At 33.4% G+C, this 19666-nt stretch overlaps 2 protein-coding genes across 2 annotated transcripts; both read left to right on the top strand.

Moving 5' to 3' along the window:
* The first annotated feature begins 603 nt into the window (after positions 1–603).
* On the top strand, positions 604–1919 carry LOC127709218 (uncharacterized). Its single transcript, XM_052214621.1, has 2 exons — positions 604–935; positions 1415–1919. The coding sequence occupies exons 1-2, from the start codon at positions 789–791 to the stop codon at positions 1898–1900; spliced, it is 633 nt and encodes a 210-aa protein (XP_052070581.1). The 5' UTR covers positions 604–788; the 3' UTR covers positions 1901–1919.
* An 11853-nt stretch (positions 1920–13772) lies between these two features.
* LOC127709215 (NADH dehydrogenase [ubiquinone] iron-sulfur protein 6, mitochondrial-like) lies at positions 13773–18732 on the top strand. Its single transcript, XM_052214617.1, has 4 exons — positions 13773–13938; positions 16705–16758; positions 17469–17588; positions 18509–18732. Exons 1-4 carry the CDS (start codon positions 13801–13803, stop codon positions 18632–18634), a joined length of 438 nt encoding a protein of 145 aa, XP_052070577.1. The 5' UTR covers positions 13773–13800; the 3' UTR covers positions 18635–18732.
* Positions 18733–19666: the final 934 nt, after the last annotated feature.

The raw sequence follows: 19666 nt of genomic DNA on the forward strand, positions 1-19666 counted from the left end.
TTTATCTCCAGGAGCAATCCATGCAGTAGATGGTGACCTGGTGAAAACAAACAAAGTGTCGTATGCTTTCCTGCACGGTATTTCTTATTCCATGATTACTTAAATTTTTTTTCCTTTCACAAAACTACATTTCTCGGTTAACACATCAAAAACAAAGTTAGTAACCCTATGATTATTAATTATCTATCAAACGGAATTTTCAAGAAAAATCTATAGATTGGTTTTGGAGATTTGATGATTTTAAGACAATTTAAAGAACTTTTCACCAATACATGTAAGTATATGCATTTACACTAATGTACATCTATTTCAAAGGAAATCATTCAGATATATCAATTATATATTTCAGAACATTAACGAATTTAATTCCTTGTTCTCATTGTTTTCGATTGTAAGTTGAAGTTTAACATAAACTCATCGTAGATACTAGGCTTAACATTTTGTATGCTAGACGCGAGTATTGTCTACAGTAGACTCATCAGTGACGCTCGAATAAAAAAAGTTGAGGTATGTATAGAATATTTAAAAAGCCCTGACTTGAAATTTACTGTCTTAACACAAATGGTTGAACATCTGTCACAAACACACGGCAAAATAACTTACATTCAGATAAATGTAAGAAATCATTGAAGAGGCTTCCGACTTAGAACAGACACAAACATATATAGTTACGTTGGCAATATGAACACTCAACGTGGGTTTCCTTCTTCTGTATTTTAGACAGACTCAGATAGTTTATACTTAACCTATTTCCATGAACACTTCGCCTTGTAACCATATAATGATATATGAAAAACACTTACAATCACTTTCCCTTTACAGGAGATCCCGTGGATTACCAACGTTATTTCATCATAGACTACTCTACTGGTACCGTGAACAAAACCTCGAACATCACCACTTCCGATCCTCATGATTTTGTTATAATTGTACAGGTACATCTTATATTACATAAATAAACAGAAAAGAAAAACTCGCTTTACTTTACTTTACGTGCAATATATTGATACCACATGCAAAATATAATGCATTATTGTTCTCGATAGCCGTTTCTTAAATTCCTTTCCAACGCTTGCTTTATTCAATATAAGCTTGCTTCATCCATGTGAATATATCACAAGTATTTAAGTCGGCGAACTATAATTTCGTTGTTATTTGAATTCAACTAAAGGTTAAAGAAAGGGATTTCTTAAAGGAGACAATGCAACGATTATTCCTGACATTGCATTCCATTGCATACATTAATCCCAATAGCCTACAGTGAGCAGAAAATATGAATGATAAATAATAAATGCGAAAGGTAAAAAATTGATTAATAGGTGAATTATTCTTTGTTTATTTCTTTTAATTACTCCTAAAAGTACATATATATCAAAACTAATCACATTATCAGAAAATATAGTTTTTCTTTCAGGCTACTGAGGAGTCCTCTGCGAAACGAAGTCGAGTGGCTGTCTTAACAGTGTCTGTATCTCTGCCACATGTACCTTTAAAATCAAATCCCTACAGAGCCAACCGAACCGTCATCGCTGTCCTACAGATAATCAGTGGAATAATTATTCTCGGTTTTACCGTTGGCTTTATTTTCATTGTACGCCATCGAAATAAGAAGCAAAAAGTAGAATGTAGCAAAGAATTTACAAAAACTGATGATATCGAAGATATTGAGGAATTCATGGTTGCTACATCAACAAATGAAGTCACCACATGTTCTCTGCCAATTCCACTGTTTATTCCAGAAGAACCTACGAAATTAAGTTTGAAGTCACCAGATCCAATACAAACAGCATCCCGGTCACCCGTGTCCCCTAGAAAGGTGAAGTTTGTGCTCCCTGAAAAAACATATCGTATGATCTATGGTAAAAAAAGAAAAACACTTACGAACAACGTAATGAGATAACAGGAATTCATATCAAAACGCGAATGTAGTAAATAAAGGTTTTTTATTATAATTTGTTATTAATTTTTTGTTTCGAATTGTTCATTGATTTCACACCTCAGTTAATATAGAATAATACGATAAAAATAATTTTCCAGTTTTTTGTTTGCTTTTTATTTTCTCTGTTAAATTTCAACAAATACAAAAAAATAAGGGGTCTTTTTAATGTTGTCTTATTTACAGAAGGAGACGTGGTCATACGTCAATTAGACGGCAACCCTACGACAAAAATAACTAAAAGACATCTAGGTAGCAACATAAATCTAAGATTGAATATTTTTCAAACAATTTCAATATAAATTTGTAAAATGAAAATTACAATAATAACAAATTTGCAATTTGTAAACTTGTTCATTTATCTATTTATTTTTTACACTGTCGTTACATTGATATCAAAAAGTTCCAAAATTGAATTCATTAAATTTATGTCAAGCTCTAAATCGTCCTTAGTCAATAATTGTTGTAAATAAATTAACTAGTGACAATAAAAAAAATCTGCCATTACATCCAATTCTCAAAATAACGAAAACGATTTAGATATCTCAGGACAAGAACCTGAAAATGTAGCGGGATTCTAATTATACAAAAATATAAAATACATTTAGTACAAGTATTCCTGTGGAATTATTTTATAAAGACAATCTATAAGATGATCTTATATGAATCACATTATATTTGGGTATACGTCAATATGAAAGAAGCCCAACGGCTGTGTAACAAACAAAATTAAAAGAATTTAGATGCCAGCGAACGCTTTTCAGAAATAGACACATGTCTTAAAACACTTTATCAAATGATAAATCACAAATGTTTAGAAAAATAGTGAATATATTTACTCCGCTTTGTCATGATTTATACTATACATTCTTCATCCGGTGATGAAAATAGAAATCATAAAGAAACAAAGAAACAAAGGTTATAACTCCCACAGACAAGGTTTGCTGTAGATGGATTTGGCTATTCTCCTTATGTCTCTTTTGTTCAAATAGCTTCTAAATCATTGAAGTATTTATACATAGTTGGCTTCAAAAGTTTTGGATTTGAGTGTTCTTGATGAAGTGATGAAAGTGTGTGCTAAAAGCGTATCGGACACCCTCAATTATTGATGAAGTGATGAAAGTGTGTGCTAAAATCGCATCGGACACCCTCAATTCTTGATGAAGTGATGAAAGTGTGTGCTAAAATCGCATCGGACACCCTCAATTCTTGATGAAGTGATGAAAGTGTATGCTAAAATCGCATCGGACACCCTCAATTCTTGATGAAGTGATGAAAGTGTGTGCTAAAATCGCATCGGACACCCTCAATTCTTGATGAAGTGATGAAAGTGTGTGCTAAAAGCGTGTCGGACACCCTGAATCTATAAAGTCTTATTTCATTTACCACAGAGAAAAAACTCAGCGATCAACACACAACTTCCAAAATGACTAAAAAAAACTTTAAATATATAATTAGAAACAAACACTGTTTATTATTGACTTTTAAGGGCACATGAACATGCGGCTGGGTTAGACTAGATTTTTTTTTATTTTAATGATTTATTACGGTAAAGTTGGTCTATTATATTGGAATAGCAATCCCTTAAAGATTACTTCATTTCAAAAATGAACACAAATATCAAGTAAAAATGGACTTAATAATTTCTCTGTGTGCATAACAAATCTATTTCTTTTTTTTTTTTAAACGAAATAGGAATTTTAACAACTTATTATAAAAATACGGAAATGTGGTATGATGGTTTTTTAGACAACTATCCACATGAGACCAAAGGCTGAGGATGTAAACAGCTATATGTCACCGTACGGTCTCAGTTCAACATTAAGCAAAACCCCATACCGTAAAGTAAGCCATAAAAGACCTCGACATGAAAAAATGTGAAACAATTCAAAAGAAAAAAGCAATCACATGAGTTATGCTTAAACAATAAACAAAAACAATTATGGCAGACAACAACCAACGACAACCATTGAATAACAAGCTCCTGACTTGTGACGTACACCTGAAGAATGTGGCAGGGTTTAAATGTGTGTAGGTGCTCAACCCTAACCTAACCTTGAACAGTGTTACACAGCACAACTTTCAAAAGAACAAACTGTAAAATCAGTTGGAAAAGGCTTCACTCATTTAGATCGGCACGAAGCACAAATTTTTTTTTTGAAAACACACAAAAGCACAGATCTGAAATACCGATCTAAGAATACTCTTAATAACTGAAAAATAGTTCAAAACCATCTTCAACGAATTTATAAACCATGTTCCATAGACTAAATATAAATCAGAACACATCAAACGGATGTATTGTGATGACGTCATAAACTGTCTGAGAAATCCATGAGCTTGTGTTCCAAGTCAGGAATATGACAGTTGTATTCCATTCGTTGATGTGTTTGAGCTTTTGATTTTGCCAATTGATCCGTTTTAAATTTTCCTTGAAGTTCGGTATTTTTGTTATTTTACTTTTTGTTTTATGCCAAAAAATAAGTATCTACAGGATGTAAGACTATGTCAGTGTTCATAACTGTTTAACGATGCATATTAATGTACATCTTCGCTAGCCAAGGGTTACGATCCACTTCCCTCCTCTCCACCCTTGGCGGATTCAGATAGAATTTCGGAGACACAAGGTAATGATTTTCATTGGTTGCAGTCGAAACTCACTGCATCCAATCAAAAAGCGCCTATAGCATGATCACGTGTAAATGTAGAAAGTGTATGTAAACAATTGCCACGTGCTTATTGTGCAACAAGTCTTTACATCCCTGAACATACGACTATATTTAGTGACAATTTGAATGTTTTTAATCAACTAATAGAAGTTCCTGTGTATGTTTCTTGCACAAATGCATTAATGTCAACGTATATTTTCGTTTCCTGCTTTACCAAGTGTGTAGAATCTAGACGCTACCGTGTTTTTACCTCCAAATTGAAGAGTTCAAGTGCTACCATTGGTCAAGAATAATGTATTAGGAATGGGCGTGACTTTAATCTACCGATAGATGGCGCAACATTGTTATCACAAATGTTGGCTTAATCTGCCAAGGGTGGAGAGGAGGGAAGTGGATGGTAACCCTTGGCTAGCGAAGATGATTAATGTATAAACAAAATCAATGTTAGTGAACTGATTTGTAGGTCACTAGACCATACATTCATTGTTTATCAAATGTTATCAAGCAGTGGGATGGCAAAAGTTTTCTTTACGTATTCTTCTGAACATAAATTTATATTGCTTGGTTGGACGCCCACAAATTTTAAGTTTAATTGTGGTAATATTACAATATACCAATATGCATAAAAATTCTCTATGTTGTCTACTACCTCCGGCAGAGTCGTCTCTTGACTAGACCCACTGCATGATCATTGTTTGACTTCATTTTATTATCACAATTCTATTCAAATTTCATGAAAATCTTAAAGAAATATCACAGTAGCGGGTGACATGTTTGTGACTATAAATGGGACATCGCGGGGTTTTATTCGGGGAAACAATCCTCAGTGAAACAGTCTCAATAAACTTATTCCTGTGGAAGATATTTATAATTTATTTTGAGAAATAAACTGCATTGTAAGTCGGTACAGCTGCTGGTAATTCCACAAGTTCTATCAGATTAAATTGGCTTTAACTTGATATTTCCCGTTGCCGAGGATTATATTTTTGATGAAAGTAATCATTCAAGTTTGGGGAATATTGACCCAGAAGGAAAATTAAAAAAAAAACTTTCTTTTAGTTTATACCTACAAGTGCAGAAAAGATATCAAAATAGATAGATAGATTGTAGAAAAGCTATCATTTATACCAACAATTACAAAACCGTTCGATAGGTCTGCCGCAGAATCATATATTTTCCCATATAGGTCAAAGAAGCACATGTTGCGCCCTTTTTCTAAAAAAGTGTCCCTTTCCTGAAAAATAGCAAGCGTCCAGTCTCCACATTTCTTAAAAAAGTGTTGAAAAGGTGCTGGCAGCACATCTATCCAAAGTTTTAGAAAATACATTCTGACAATTTTTGAAAGTCTTCAAGAAAGGTCATGGATGTCAACCTACCTGTTATTAAACTTTTTTGAAGGTTGCTTTATGCTGCCAAGACATGCGTATATTACTACAATGTTCATGGAGTTACCCAAAGCATTCGATTTTCTACCCACAATATTCTAATTTGTAAACTGACTGTCTATGGTCTATCTTACATGTATGTCCTCAAACATTTATTATATTATTTATCTGACAGAAAACAGCATATAAAAGAGTGGCAATCTTAGTAGCTGAGCTAGCTAGTATTCAAAATGGTGTCCTAAAAGGCTCTATTTTAAGACCTTTGCTTGGTTATTTCTTTATTATAAATATGTGTTTCTTCATTCAGAAAGAAGAAATATAACGTGCAGGTAACCACATTCCACATATTTAGACAGTTTTTTCACCTACGTATGTTTAAGAAACAGACAAACGTTTCCATATTGTGTTTATCTTGTTCATATATCCTTATTTACTATATCTTTCCACAAATTTAATTTTGAATCAATACTGAATCATAGAAAAATGGGTTTTAACCAACCTCCATACGATCCAAGATTCTGTAATGAGGAGTTCCTAAATTGCACCCATGCTTAACAACACATCCGTAAAAATCGAATACCAGATACATTTTTTGTACTTTGTTTTATTACTTTACATTTTTGAACATTTGACAATAGTCCATGTTTGTTATGCATTTTGAATGAAATGGATGTTTGTAACATATTTCATTTTTCATGAAAAGTAGACGTTTTGTAGACGTACATTTTACTTTTTTCATTGGAGACTTTACATGTTGATATATAATATGACCATTTTGATTATATATATAAGTATGTTCAACTATGTTGAAAGACGTGCTTAATGAAAAATCAAACCATTTTCATTTTAACTACATGTGTAACAGCCACTATGTTCCGTCAGTTACTTTGTTCCGGCGGAACTTTTCAACTAGTTATTTCGTTCCGATGGAACTTTCCAACTAGTTGTTTTATTCCGAGTGCAGTCGAAAAGTTCCGGAAAAAAGTAGCTAGTTGAAAAGTCCCGGAACAATGTAGCAAACGGAATAAGTTGCATTATCATGCAAATTTAGTATTCATAGTACCCTCAAGAGAGGGAAGAATACCCCCCTCCTCATGTGGGTACTTTTAAAAATATCAATTTCAGATTAATGTATAACAATAAATTAGAACTTATTCCGTTATGAAGGCAACATTCTGACCGAATTAAGTACCATACTAGTGAACTGGGGGAAGAATGAGGATCAGTATATAAGACACTTTTGTTCCCCTTTGAAAAGGTTCAAAGATAATATGTTGCGCTTTTACTTTGCATCAATTCTCCAAATGGAACTATGTGACTGGTTGATAAGTTCTGTTGGAACTTTTGGGCTAGTTTGTTAGTTCCGGTTTTGACTTATTTGCCAAAGAGGAACTTTGTGGCTAGTTGATAAGTTCCTTTTGACTTTTGTAATCAGTATCTTGGTTTCCCTTTGAAATGTTGAAATATAATTACTTACTTATAGTTACTTATAGTTGATTTCCAGTACAGGATCCCTCAAGGTTCCTCTTCACCAGACTCATAATTTAATGTTTTTCTATTACTGTTTTGTCCGTGACTTCCGGATATTTTTGCTCTGTAGTCATTATAGTATATCTCTTCGTCTGACCAAAATTTGTCTAATCGGTTTTTAAATGCATTAATTGATGGTGACTTTGTTATTTTATCTGGTAATTTGTTCCAGGTTTTAGCAATTCTAACAGAGAAAGAGTGTTTACGGATATTTGTTTTGAATCTTTGATGAATGACTTTATTACTGTTGGTCCTGCTACTGAATCTTTGTTGAGAATCATCTGCCGTTCTTAAAAATGAGCTTACTTCTTTGTCGTAGTATCCATTCATTGTTTTGAAAGTTTCAATCATATCCCCTCTTATTCTCCTATACGATAATGTTGGTAAGCCTAGTTTTTTAAGTCGCTCTGGGTAGCTCATGTCTTTGAGACCTGGTAATTGTTTTGTTACCCTTCTTTGGACACCTTCTATTTTGTCGATATCTTTTTTCCTGTATGGGGACCAGACTGAGCTGGCATAATCTAGGTGGGTTCTAACCATGGTTTTGTACAATGGCATGAATGTCTCAATTCCCAAGTACTTAAATGTTCTTCTAAGAACTGCAAATATGGAGTTGGCCTTGTTCACTTTTTCACTTATGTGATTTTCAAAGGTGAGTTCTGAGTCAATAAGGACTCCTATATCTTTTTCCTCTGTAACTTGTGCTATTGGATGGTTTAGAAGACAATAATTTGATGGTTGGTCAGTGCTATTAGATTTCTTGCATATTTTCATATATTTACATTTTTCCGGGTGAAATTTGAGTAGCCATTTGTCACTCCAGGATTCCATCTTGTTAAGGTCTTCTTGTAGAATTTGTCTGTCTTTCTGGGTTTTTATTATTCTAAAGATCTTGGTATCATCCGCAAATAGGTATGCATCAGAATCCACTTGGTCTGGAAGATCATTTATATATAGAACAAATAGTAATGGTCCTAGTACTGATCCTTGGGGTATCCCAGATGTAACGTTAGCCCAGTCTGATTCTTCACCATTCACTATGACCTTTTGTTTCCTATCTTCTAAGAAGCTTGTTATCCACCCTACTATATCTTCACTGACACCTAGATTTTTGATTTTGGCTATTAATCTTTTATGGGGTACCTTATCAAAGGCCTTCATAAAATCAGTATATATGCAGTCTATGTCTAAACCTTGATATAATGCCTCTGTCCACTTATCAATCACTTCTAATAATTGAAGACCAGTTGACCTCCCTGCAATAAATCCGTATTGCTTTTTAGAGAATAAGTTGTTCTTTTTCAAATGCTCTATAATAAATTCACGCAATATCTTCTCCATTATTTTGCATACTACAGATGTCAAACTGACTGGTCTATAATTTTTGGCTAGTGACTTATTACCCTTTTTAAATATAGCACTTATCATAGCATTTTTCCAATCGTTAGGTACTGTCTTACTTTCAAGTGATTGATTATATATTATACATAAAGGATTTGCCAATGATTCAGCGATCTCTTTTAGCAGCCTAGGGTGTAGTTTGTCCATACCTGGAGATTTATCTATTTTTAATGCTTTTAAGTGTTTCAGCACTACTTCTTCCTTTATTTTCTGATTTGACATTTCATTAGTTACTAATACCGGCGTTGGTGATGGCACTACTCCGTCAGGTTCCTTGGTGAATACGCTGGAAAAGTATTCTACTAGTAATTTGGCCTTCTTGCTATTATCCTCCGTTTTATCTGATTTTGTGTCTTCTGGATCCAGGTGTAAATCCCCAATTCCTTCTTTGGTTTTAGTTTTTGACTTGATATAACTCCAGATAGCTTTTGGGTTTTCTTTAGCTTTTTCAGACAGATTTTTCTCATATTCCCTCTTCAACTTATTTACTCTACTTTTTACTTGATTCCTTATCTTATTGTATTCTTTCCTCACATCTGGGTCGTTATTATGCGTTATCTTTTTTGAGAGGATGTTTTTTCTTTTAATTTTATCTATGGTGTTTTTATCCATTGGAAAATTGTTTTTCCCTCTACCGATTTGTTTCCTTTCTTTTGTTGGTATATATTTTTTGTCCATATCTTGAATTATACTTAAAACTGATCTCCAGTTTTCGTTTATATCATTTTCTTTCTGTAGTAATTCTGACCATTTAATGTTATCTAGTTCTTCTTTTATTTTTACGTAGTTTCCTCTATTAAATAATTTAATTATTTTTGGTTTACTTTTAATATTTGTATAGCAACTAAAGTCAAATTTCATAGTGCAGTGATCGCTTTTTCCCAGTGGACTTTGGTATTCTAAATCTGAGATCATATTATCCTCATTTGTTAAAATCAGGTCTAGGGTATGGGGTGTATTTGTACCCCTCCATCGTGTTGGTCTTGTAACATGTTGAAATAAGAAGTTTTCTTGTAGATTCTCTAAAAATTTGTATTCATTACTTTCTGTACTTTCACCTGGTGAATTCCAACTGTCCCAGTTTATTTCAGGAAAATTATAATCTCCCATTAATAGGATATGTGAGTAGCCTTTACTACAAGCTTCAGTGGTAAGCGTATTTAATTGTTTAGTGTATTCCTGTGATCTGTTTGATGGTGTTCTGTATATTAGGCCTAATAATAGCTGGTCTGACTGGTTTAAATTAATCTTAATAAATAAGTTTTCTTGGAATTCTGTATTCATTTGGACCTGTGATGCGTCCAGTTGTTTATCTATGTACAATAAAAGACCTCTGCCTGTGTCAACGTCTAGGTTTTTACCAAACATGTTGTAATCGGATACATCGGCTAAAGAATATTCTGAAATTCCTGGTTTGTACCGATTATTTTTAGGTTTAACCTCTGTAATACCAATTATTTTTGGTTTATCGTCTCTTGTTCTTACTGTTAATTCAGGCAGCTTGTTGAATAACTGGTCTGCATTTGTGTATATACAGCTTAATTTGGGTAAAACTGTAAAATTATCTGTTTTTACATTTTTAAAAACCTTTTTACCATTAAAATTATTTACATTCTCTTTTCCTCTTTTATCTTTTAGGAGTCTAGCTTCCTTAGTTTGACAACCTTCCTTGCCCAAGGTGGGCCCCTTACTTTGAAATGGTAGTCCCCGAAATCTCTTCTTCGGTTTGTCTTCTCGCTTGATCCCACAATCTTTTCTCTTGCTCTCTTTCTGCTTGGGTTAGGTCGTTACTGACTCCCACTTTTTCGTATTTTGGGTTTGTTTTTATATAATGGATGTTTCTAAATAGGGTGATCTTAGGTTCTGCACTAGGTAATTTTACTAGGATTGGTCTATTTAGCTTTTCTTTGTTAAATTTCCCATGTCTTTTAACCATTTTCAAATTTTCCTTATCCAGTTTTATTTTGCAGTCTGTAAAGAGCTCGTTTAGTTTTTCTTTGTCAGTATTATCTCTTACTTCTTTGCTCTCGTCATCTATTTCAGGGATCCCAAAGACGATCAGGTTATTTTCTCTTGCCTTTCTCTCATTAATTTCTTCAAGAACATTTGTTACAGTCTCCTTTCTTGTTATAGGATTGGCTGCTATATCTATCTCATTGTTTGTCGAATCGCTATCTCCTTTATTGTCTGGCTTTTGTATCTTGCTTATTTCTTCTGTTATTATGGCTTTAACTTTTTCCTCATTACAACTTTCTTCTATGATTGGTGCCTCTATTTTGCCAACTTCCTCTTGTACCATCATTTTTACCATATCGTCATTGCAGTTTTTTATTTCCTCTCTAACAATCTCCTTGACTTTATCCTCGTCACATTTATTTTCAACTGTTTTTTCAAGTAATGTAATTCTTTCCTCATAACTCTCCATTATCTGTTTGCACCTTCTTTCTATTTCAATATCGGTAACTGCATGTTGTTCCATGACTATTCTGCATTTCCCACAAAACCACATTGCATCTGTTTTACATAGCATGCTGTATTCCGCTTTTGTTTTCTTTAGACAGGTTATGCAGAAATGTTCCTTACACCTTTGGCATTCCATAAGTTGAGCCTCTGGCTCCCTGAAGATTTTGGTACATTTGCGCATGTCCATGCTTCATCCTCATCTTGACTTGTTTTTTGTGACGATTTGGGGCCTGTGGTACTGTTTTTTCTGGTTGACGCCATACTTCTTAATTAATAAAAATAGGGCTTCCCTATTTTTTTTTTTTTTTAATTATTATTATTTTTTTTTATTTTTTTTACCTGCCTGAGGAATTGTATAAGGCTTCCTTACACCAATTTATTTTGTAGTACTTTATTTTATTCTACTTTTATTTAAAGGACAAGTCTACCCTATCCTTGTCTAAAGTTCGATTTCAAATGAAGCTAGACTATCCTAATTTTGACAGGGCTTCCCTATCACGTGTTTAATTTATTTCGGGACAAGGCTCCCCCATCCGTTTGACATAAACTGCACTCTCAAATGATAGAAATAGGGCTTCCCTGTTTCCTCAATAACTATCTCTCTTTACTTATTTTTCAGGACAAGGATTCCTTATCCTCCTAAAATTATTAGCACTGACCTTTTTAATAAAAACAAGGCTTCCTTTGTTTTTATTTCTCCTTGTTGTATATATTCCTTTCCCTTACTCAGAAGACAAGGCTTCCTTGTTTTCTGTTCCCGTTTTAAATAAAACTAGGCTTACCTCTACGTAATAGGGCTTCCCTATTACTTTAAATTTTTTTTTTTTTTTAATTATTATTTCTCTGTTAGAATATGCTTTTTTGCTTTAAATTTGAAGACAAGGCTTCCTTGTCTATGGAACTGAAGTACCTATCTATAGAGTCAATATTTCACTTCGTTATGTACAGAACAGGGCTTCCCTATTCTGTCTTGCCTCCCCAATAATTACTATGCCCAGACAAGGCTTCCCTATCTGGGTTTATTATATATATATATATAATAATAACAGTTCCCTTTTACTTTATGCAACTGAAACAGGGCTTCCCTATTTCAGTGACTCCTCCTTAACAGGTTTCAGACACTTCTAGGGACAGCTCCACCATTTTGTAAACCCATAATTTAGCTAGCGTTCTATTTGGATGGATGCCGTCTGACAATAACTTATAGTTTTTCGTGTACCTCACCCTGGTTTTGTTTTTGGGTTTGTTCGATATTATTTGGTCTTGTGAAAATCTGGGTGCTCTATACTTCTTATTAAGTAATTTTAATTGACTATTATAGTAGTCTACTTGGTAGCACAGTTCTTTATCCAGGCTACTCGCTTGTGTTACTGATCTAAACCCTTTTGACTTATCAATTACTAATGCCGGGTAGTGCCTCTTGTTTCTTTCCTTTTTTGTTACAATTCTGGTACCACTATACTTTTTCACTACTTTTATAAGGAGTAGTTTGTTGGTTTTTTCTGATTGTTGTTTTGTTCTAATATGTCTTTATTTTTCTTCCCTTCTCTGATTGTTTTATTAAATGTGGAGATTGAATAATATGGGCATTCAAGAAAGATTATAGTGACATATTTGAATCTTGTAAGTATTTTGTCTCTTAGTTCTCTATAGCCTGTTAGTATTGACTCTATATTTTGATAGGGGTAATTTCTTAGGTATGTGTATTTTCCCTTTGTGGTAATCTCACAAGTTCCAAACCAGATTAGAATAATTGGGTCTTTTTGTTTCAGTTCTTCTAGTTTTGCAAAGAGGTTTTTAAGTGCTCATCAGTGGTGGCTGTAGTTCCGCTCTTATATGTTGCGCTTTTACTTTGCATCACTTCTCCAAATGGAACTTTGTGACTGGTTGATAAGTTCCGTTGGAACTTTTGGGCTAGTTTGTTAGTTCCGGTTTTAACTGATTTGGCAAAAAGGAACTTTCTAACTAGTTGATATGTTCCGTTGGAACTTTTCAACTAGTCACTTTGTTCCGGTGGAACTTTTAAACCAGAGGAAGAACAAAGTAACTAGTTAATAAGTTCCTCCGGAACTTTTCGGCTAGTTAGTTCTTTCCGCGCGGAACTTTCCAACGTCGGAACAAAAGAGCATTTACACATGCAGGCGAATCCTTAAATTAAGTTTCAGCCGGCCGCCAATCCGCCGATGAGTGCTGTTGGAAAAAAGTCTGCTGAGACAGCACATGTTTAAAATTTCGGTTGTACAAGCATCTCTTATTATGAAATCAATAATTCATATAGTAAGTTATACTATATAAAACCAGAGACATATATGTGTATTTATGTCTCTGATAAAACCTTGTGTGATGTTGATGTTTCGGAAAAGTTACTTGTTCGTAACGAAGACGGTCCGAAAATTACTTATTTTTTAAAACAAGTATGGCTGCCCTTGGAAGGACGTTGGCCAGATTATTGCCAAAAAAAGGAATTACTCGTCCATATGGGTCCAGCATAACATCTGCAGGCAGCAAGGACTTTGAGGGAAAGAATGTTGATACTGTAACACATACTGGAGAGGTATATCACATAGCATACATATTGAATTTCTTTAAAGTAGATTGGATGCTACGCATACATAATAAATTGGGTATTTACAAATAATAATGTTTACCCCTTATAGTGTTTCCTTCAGCTTTTGAAAAGGGCAGGGTAATTTTTTTCTCAGAGGGCACTCTTATCGCGATTGGCTACACTTTAAGGGCACCCTTTGCGTGGAAGACTATGCATGACAAAGAGCATATGCAATGCATTTAAGGCACAAAAGAAGTGCTGAATGCCTTTTGGATCTCTCATGTTTATACCAATCAAAGCTACCTTGGCTCACAATTGAACAAATAGTTTTAGGGTATTCAAAGATTTGTATAGCAAGACTTACAATACATATATTCTTCTGTCCTTCATCTTTTTTCCATCTGTGTTTTTTTTTTATTGAAACGTTGTTGATTTTTCGTACTATCATACATGTACATGTGACAGAGTTGTCAAGTCACAACTGGAGATTTGAAAATTTTCAACTGGAGTTGGGCCTCATAACTGGAGATTTTTTATCGACATATTTATTGCCGTTTTCAGTGTTCATTTTGATGATAAAGCTACATATTTCCCCTTTTTTTTAAGATAACAGTTTAAAGGCCGGATCTGACCTATAAAATTTACCAGGTGGTAAGCAATTAAGCATATTTGGAATGAGGGGTGGAGCTAAGTTATAAATATCACATTACTGACAAAATTCAAATCAATGAAATAAAAAAAGGAATAAGTTTTAAAATTGCCATTTTAATTATTCTGAATATTCGACTTCAGTGAAAGAAAATAATACATAAATCAAGTACAATTACATTCAACTCCAACTCTCTAAATTGTAATTATTGTTCCTTTTGTTTTGTTTTTTCTTTTTGTATATATTGTTTATATAGCTAGACCAGATTTTATCTCTAAATTTATACATTGCTTTTTTGTAGTTTTTCTTCCCCTTTTTACTCCATGGTCTCCTATGATCATTGAGATGGGACACTGATATATATTCACGATCAATGTTTTCGTTCCAGTGACAGACGGCTAAGTTATTTCTTGCATTGTACTGTAAATCCCCAAAAGAAATTCTCTTATTTTGATAAATGTTTATTACATTATTAAAACTTTCCACATACATGTAAAAAGTATCTCTGTCAAGAGTGTAGTCATTTGCATATTTGTAAATATTCGATCCGAGGATGGCATTCACAAGTAGTTTTTCAGCTACTGGATCGGAAATCAGAGATTTTTCTTACTTTTGATTATTTTTCCTCGCAACAACAGGTTTTTTTTCAGGACCAACGAAAAAGTTGAGATGTAAAACTATGCTTCAAACGTGAATAATGAAGTGGGTACTTCACAATCATTTTACATGTAGCAATGCACATGTTTGAAGCATAGTTTTTCTGTCAACTAAACTGGGAGTTTCATATAAAATTATAGAAGATGAATCCTGTGTTCCAGGAAGTAAAAATAATGATTTTCATGATTTATATTGCAGTTTTACAGTATCTTTAAAAAAGTTAATGTCATGAATGTTTGTTAATTATAATTGAGTGTTTATTTATTACAATGTTAAGTCAAATACACATGTAGACTTGTAATAGATTATATTAGACAACAGTGCTGCAAACAGGTTTTTTTTTGTTAGAAAGAAAAAAATTTAAACCAGAAATATATTTATATTTTCGCAAAAGGCAAAAATGACGACCGCCAATGGAAACCCTGGTTAGTCATGTAATTTGGAAAATAAAAAGATTTTTGGATTTGCTAGGAGTGGGACGGAATCGTAACCCTGACAGAAGAGCAGTCGTAAGGTAGTGTTTCCTGCAGTAGGTTTTGGTGTGGTATGGCGCCCTGCCCTTTTTAGGCTGTTTTCTGCTCTTTGGTCGGGTTGTTGTCTCTTTGACACATTCCCCATTTCCATTCTCAATTTTATTTTTGTTAGAAGCGAAAAAAAAAAATGAAAGTGGTGAAAAATATATATAATGAAAAGTGACCCAGGGCAAACAGCCATCTTGTCTGAACCTGATTGATTTGATAAAAAAAAATATATATGTTTGTTTAAGGTTACATAAAAAAATATAAGGTAGGTAGGTGGGTATCTCCATTAGTATACATTATTTTGAGTCATGCGGTCCCTTCTGCCGTAGTCCCAGTTGTCCATAGGCTGAGTTTACCTATATTTTTAATGATAGGATTATATCCCTTGGTTATTTGTTGGGAAAAAATGGTGTCAAGAGTGTTTATTTCATCACACCATTTGTGAGTTTCCTTAAAACAGCTGTCATATTCACTATTGTGAACATTGGGATGTATCAGGCAATTTATTAAATTTATTGGCAACTCTAACTTAGCTTTTGACAGAGTTCAGTTAATTTTTCACTTTATGACGGAAATAAAATGACTCAGGGTTGGTCGGGTAACCGTATATATAAAAAAGAAGATGTGGTATGATTGCCAATGAGACAACTCTCCACACGAGACCAAATGACACAGAAATTAACAACTATAGGTCACAGTACGGCCTTCAACAATGAGCAAAGCCCATACCGCACAGTCAGCTATAAAAGGCACCGAAATGACAATGTAAAACAATTCAAGTCTATACAGCCTGAGCCATATATTTTTTTTTGGGGCCTTTGATCTGGAAGACGGAGAAGCAACACACAAAAGCGTGTCTTGTTATTTAGTATTATTGATATTATATTTTGTCATGTTTGTAAAGTGGTAGAATTATAAAAATGAAGTACTTTTTAAATATTTTAGAAAATGGAACCTGGTGACTGGCGGAGGGGAAGATTTGTAGACAAGGTTAAGTTGGTAAGAAATTAGTTTGTAATGTGATAATAATAATGAACTTTTCCAAAAAAAATTATTGTTGCTAGTATTTCAGAAATATATATACACATATATAGGAGTCAAGCAGTAACATTTTAAAATTGCTAAAAGTAATAATTTAAATAGTTTGTAAAATATAAAAGGGGATGTTGGGTATACACCAACAAGAGAGCAACTCATTAACACAAAAAACCTAAAGACATCTAAGTTAGCTCTAAATTACCTGTTGTGTAGAAAAAATGTAAATAAATTTAATACCCCAGGTTACCCTTGGGTAAAGAAATTAGTTCAAATTTCTCTGTCTCAGCATACACTGTGTGGGAGTGGCATAATTAACTAACCAGTCACATCTAGTCTGAAATTTCTGGTGTGAGAAAAATACCATGCTCCCTGCATTTAGCTCACTTACAGCAACTCTTTGTAGGGTACTTAGGTTTTTTTTTGCAAAACAAACTATCTGTCCCTTTCCAACATCACATAATTTTCCGGATGCCCTTGGTGTTGGTTGACACTTGCATTACTTGGCTGAACCTACCTTAATTTTTATGGTGAATTTATTCTTTTCCTGAATATGCACATGCATGAAATGATTGCCTCTAGACATAAAGAAAACAGCAATCTATCAATTTAACAGACTATCAAAGTATAGTATATACCGTAAAGTAAATGTTTTTTTCTGTATTTTCCACCAGGTCAACACCAGGTTTGCCATAGACCTAATAGCAGAAGATCCTGTCGTTGTCTGTGAGACTTCCAATGTTTGGTCTAGCAGTAAGGGGGCATTAGGTCACCCTAAAGTATATATAAACATTGTAAGTATATGTCCAGCAGAAATAAGCATAAGACCAAAATTTGGATCAACAGGAAACGGGTAATCCATTTTATGACACAGAGCTGCTACAGAGCTTTGTGTAAGGTTATTCATTAAGAAATTTCTTTTTTTCGTTTATTGTTCAGGCCGTAGTTTTTTAATTTTTTTTAATTGTTTCACATTTTGTCATGTCGGGGGCTTTGAGGCTGACTATACAGTATTTGTTTTGATCATTGTTGAAGTCTGTACAGTGACTTGAATACAAATCATTTGGACTTTTTTGGATAGTTGTCTCATTGGCAATCATACAACATCACTTTATTTTATATTATGTCTTGAAAATAAAATTGACTGACAACCACTGAATTACAGGCTCCTGACAGAAACAAAAAAGAAAGTGTCTGGGTTAAACATGTTTGTGAGGGCTTAACCTCTCTGTAACCTGTGACAGTGTAACAGCACAACAAAACTGTAAAATTCAGTTGTAAATGACTTAACTCAATAGACACAAAGCACAGAAATAAGAGTACTAAAATTAAAGTTACTGAAAGCTAGTTCAAAGCCAATTACAACTAATAAATGCGTTCTCCAATACATGCATCTATTTAAGAAAATATCTTGTTTACTCTAAATCCTTGTGCCAGTTAGGTTGCAATGGTTTCAGGCTGTTAGGAAATGAAAACAATCACTGATATCATGATTTGATATTCCCCTTTCTATCTTTTCCACATCAAGACAAAATAGACAGGTAATCTTCAACTTGCACTTTAGGTAAAGTCTACACTAAATTCCAGCAAAGTTAAGCAGAATTATATGCACTGTAATATAATAGCAGCCTTCATCCTGAATGAAACAAACGTTTTGATTGGTTGTTTTTGACATTCACATGCTTTAATTATTAATGAATGTTTTATATTTTAGGATAAACCAGAAGTTGGAGTATGTGGTTATTCTGGCAGAAAATTTATACAAAAGAAATATTACAATGAGGCTGAACATGGCCCTTGTATAACATATGAGGAATATTTAGAAGACATGAAGGCATAAATACTATATAAGTGATGAGTGATGTGATGATATAGTTATACATACTGTTAAAACAATAATAAGTTAAGCAATTTGAATAAAATATGAAAAAAATGTCACTTTTAATGAAATTGTTCATTATTCTAGCACTAACTTCTTGTGAAATTGTTCATTATTCTAGCACAAACAAAATTTAAAGAATACACATGACCTCTTAAAGAAACAGACACAAGAAATTTACATGCTTTTCCATAGCATATATGAAAAGAATATATAAACAATATTCCCAGTTTATCAAATCAAGGTGAAATATTTTGAGTACAAGTTCTTACTAAACATTTTAAGAAGCACTTTAGATACCACATTTAAATTTCTGTTTTATGTTTAAGTGTTCATCTGTCTGTCAATCCTTCGGTCATCCTGAATTTTAGGTGATAAATCAAATATCAAACACTTAATATTTGAATTTACTTGAGTATATGGTCACAAGTATTGCGACGAAATTCCTTATTATTTTAAGGTAAATGTGTCCAAGGTAAAGGACAGAAAGGGGGTTTCCTTAAATATCTCAGAAATTAAAATTGGATTGTAACCTTACATGTACTTAAATATATGGTCAAATATAATGATTGAAAGACTATGATATGCCAAAAAATGGGCTTTCATATAACATGAGGACCTTACACCAGATTGCAACCTTACAAAATAGCCTACATTCATAAATATTCACATAGGAGAGAAAGACCCCAATGGATTTTGATGTTTCTAAATCTAAGGTCAAGGTCATAGTTATTAAAAATTGAACAAGATTAGTATAGAAAAGAAGTTTTGGGGTATAACTGATGAATCCTTCATTGAATTGGAATTGACCTTAAACTTACAAGCTGAAGATCCCTACTTATTTTGAAATTTCTGTGTCCAAGGTCAAAATTGCAATTACCAACCATAGTTGACTCAGTACAGAAAAGGGCTTTCTCTATCATAACTCAAAACCTTAACTAGGGTTGCAAACTTACTTAAATGTATGATCAAGTATAATGAGTGGATGATCCA

The sequence above is a fragment of the Mytilus californianus genome, unplaced genomic scaffold (assembly GCF_021869535.1).
Source record: "Mytilus californianus isolate M0D057914Y unplaced genomic scaffold, xbMytCali1.0.p SCAF_7, whole genome shotgun sequence".
Taxonomy (NCBI): domain Eukaryota; kingdom Metazoa; phylum Mollusca; class Bivalvia; order Mytilida; family Mytilidae; genus Mytilus; species Mytilus californianus.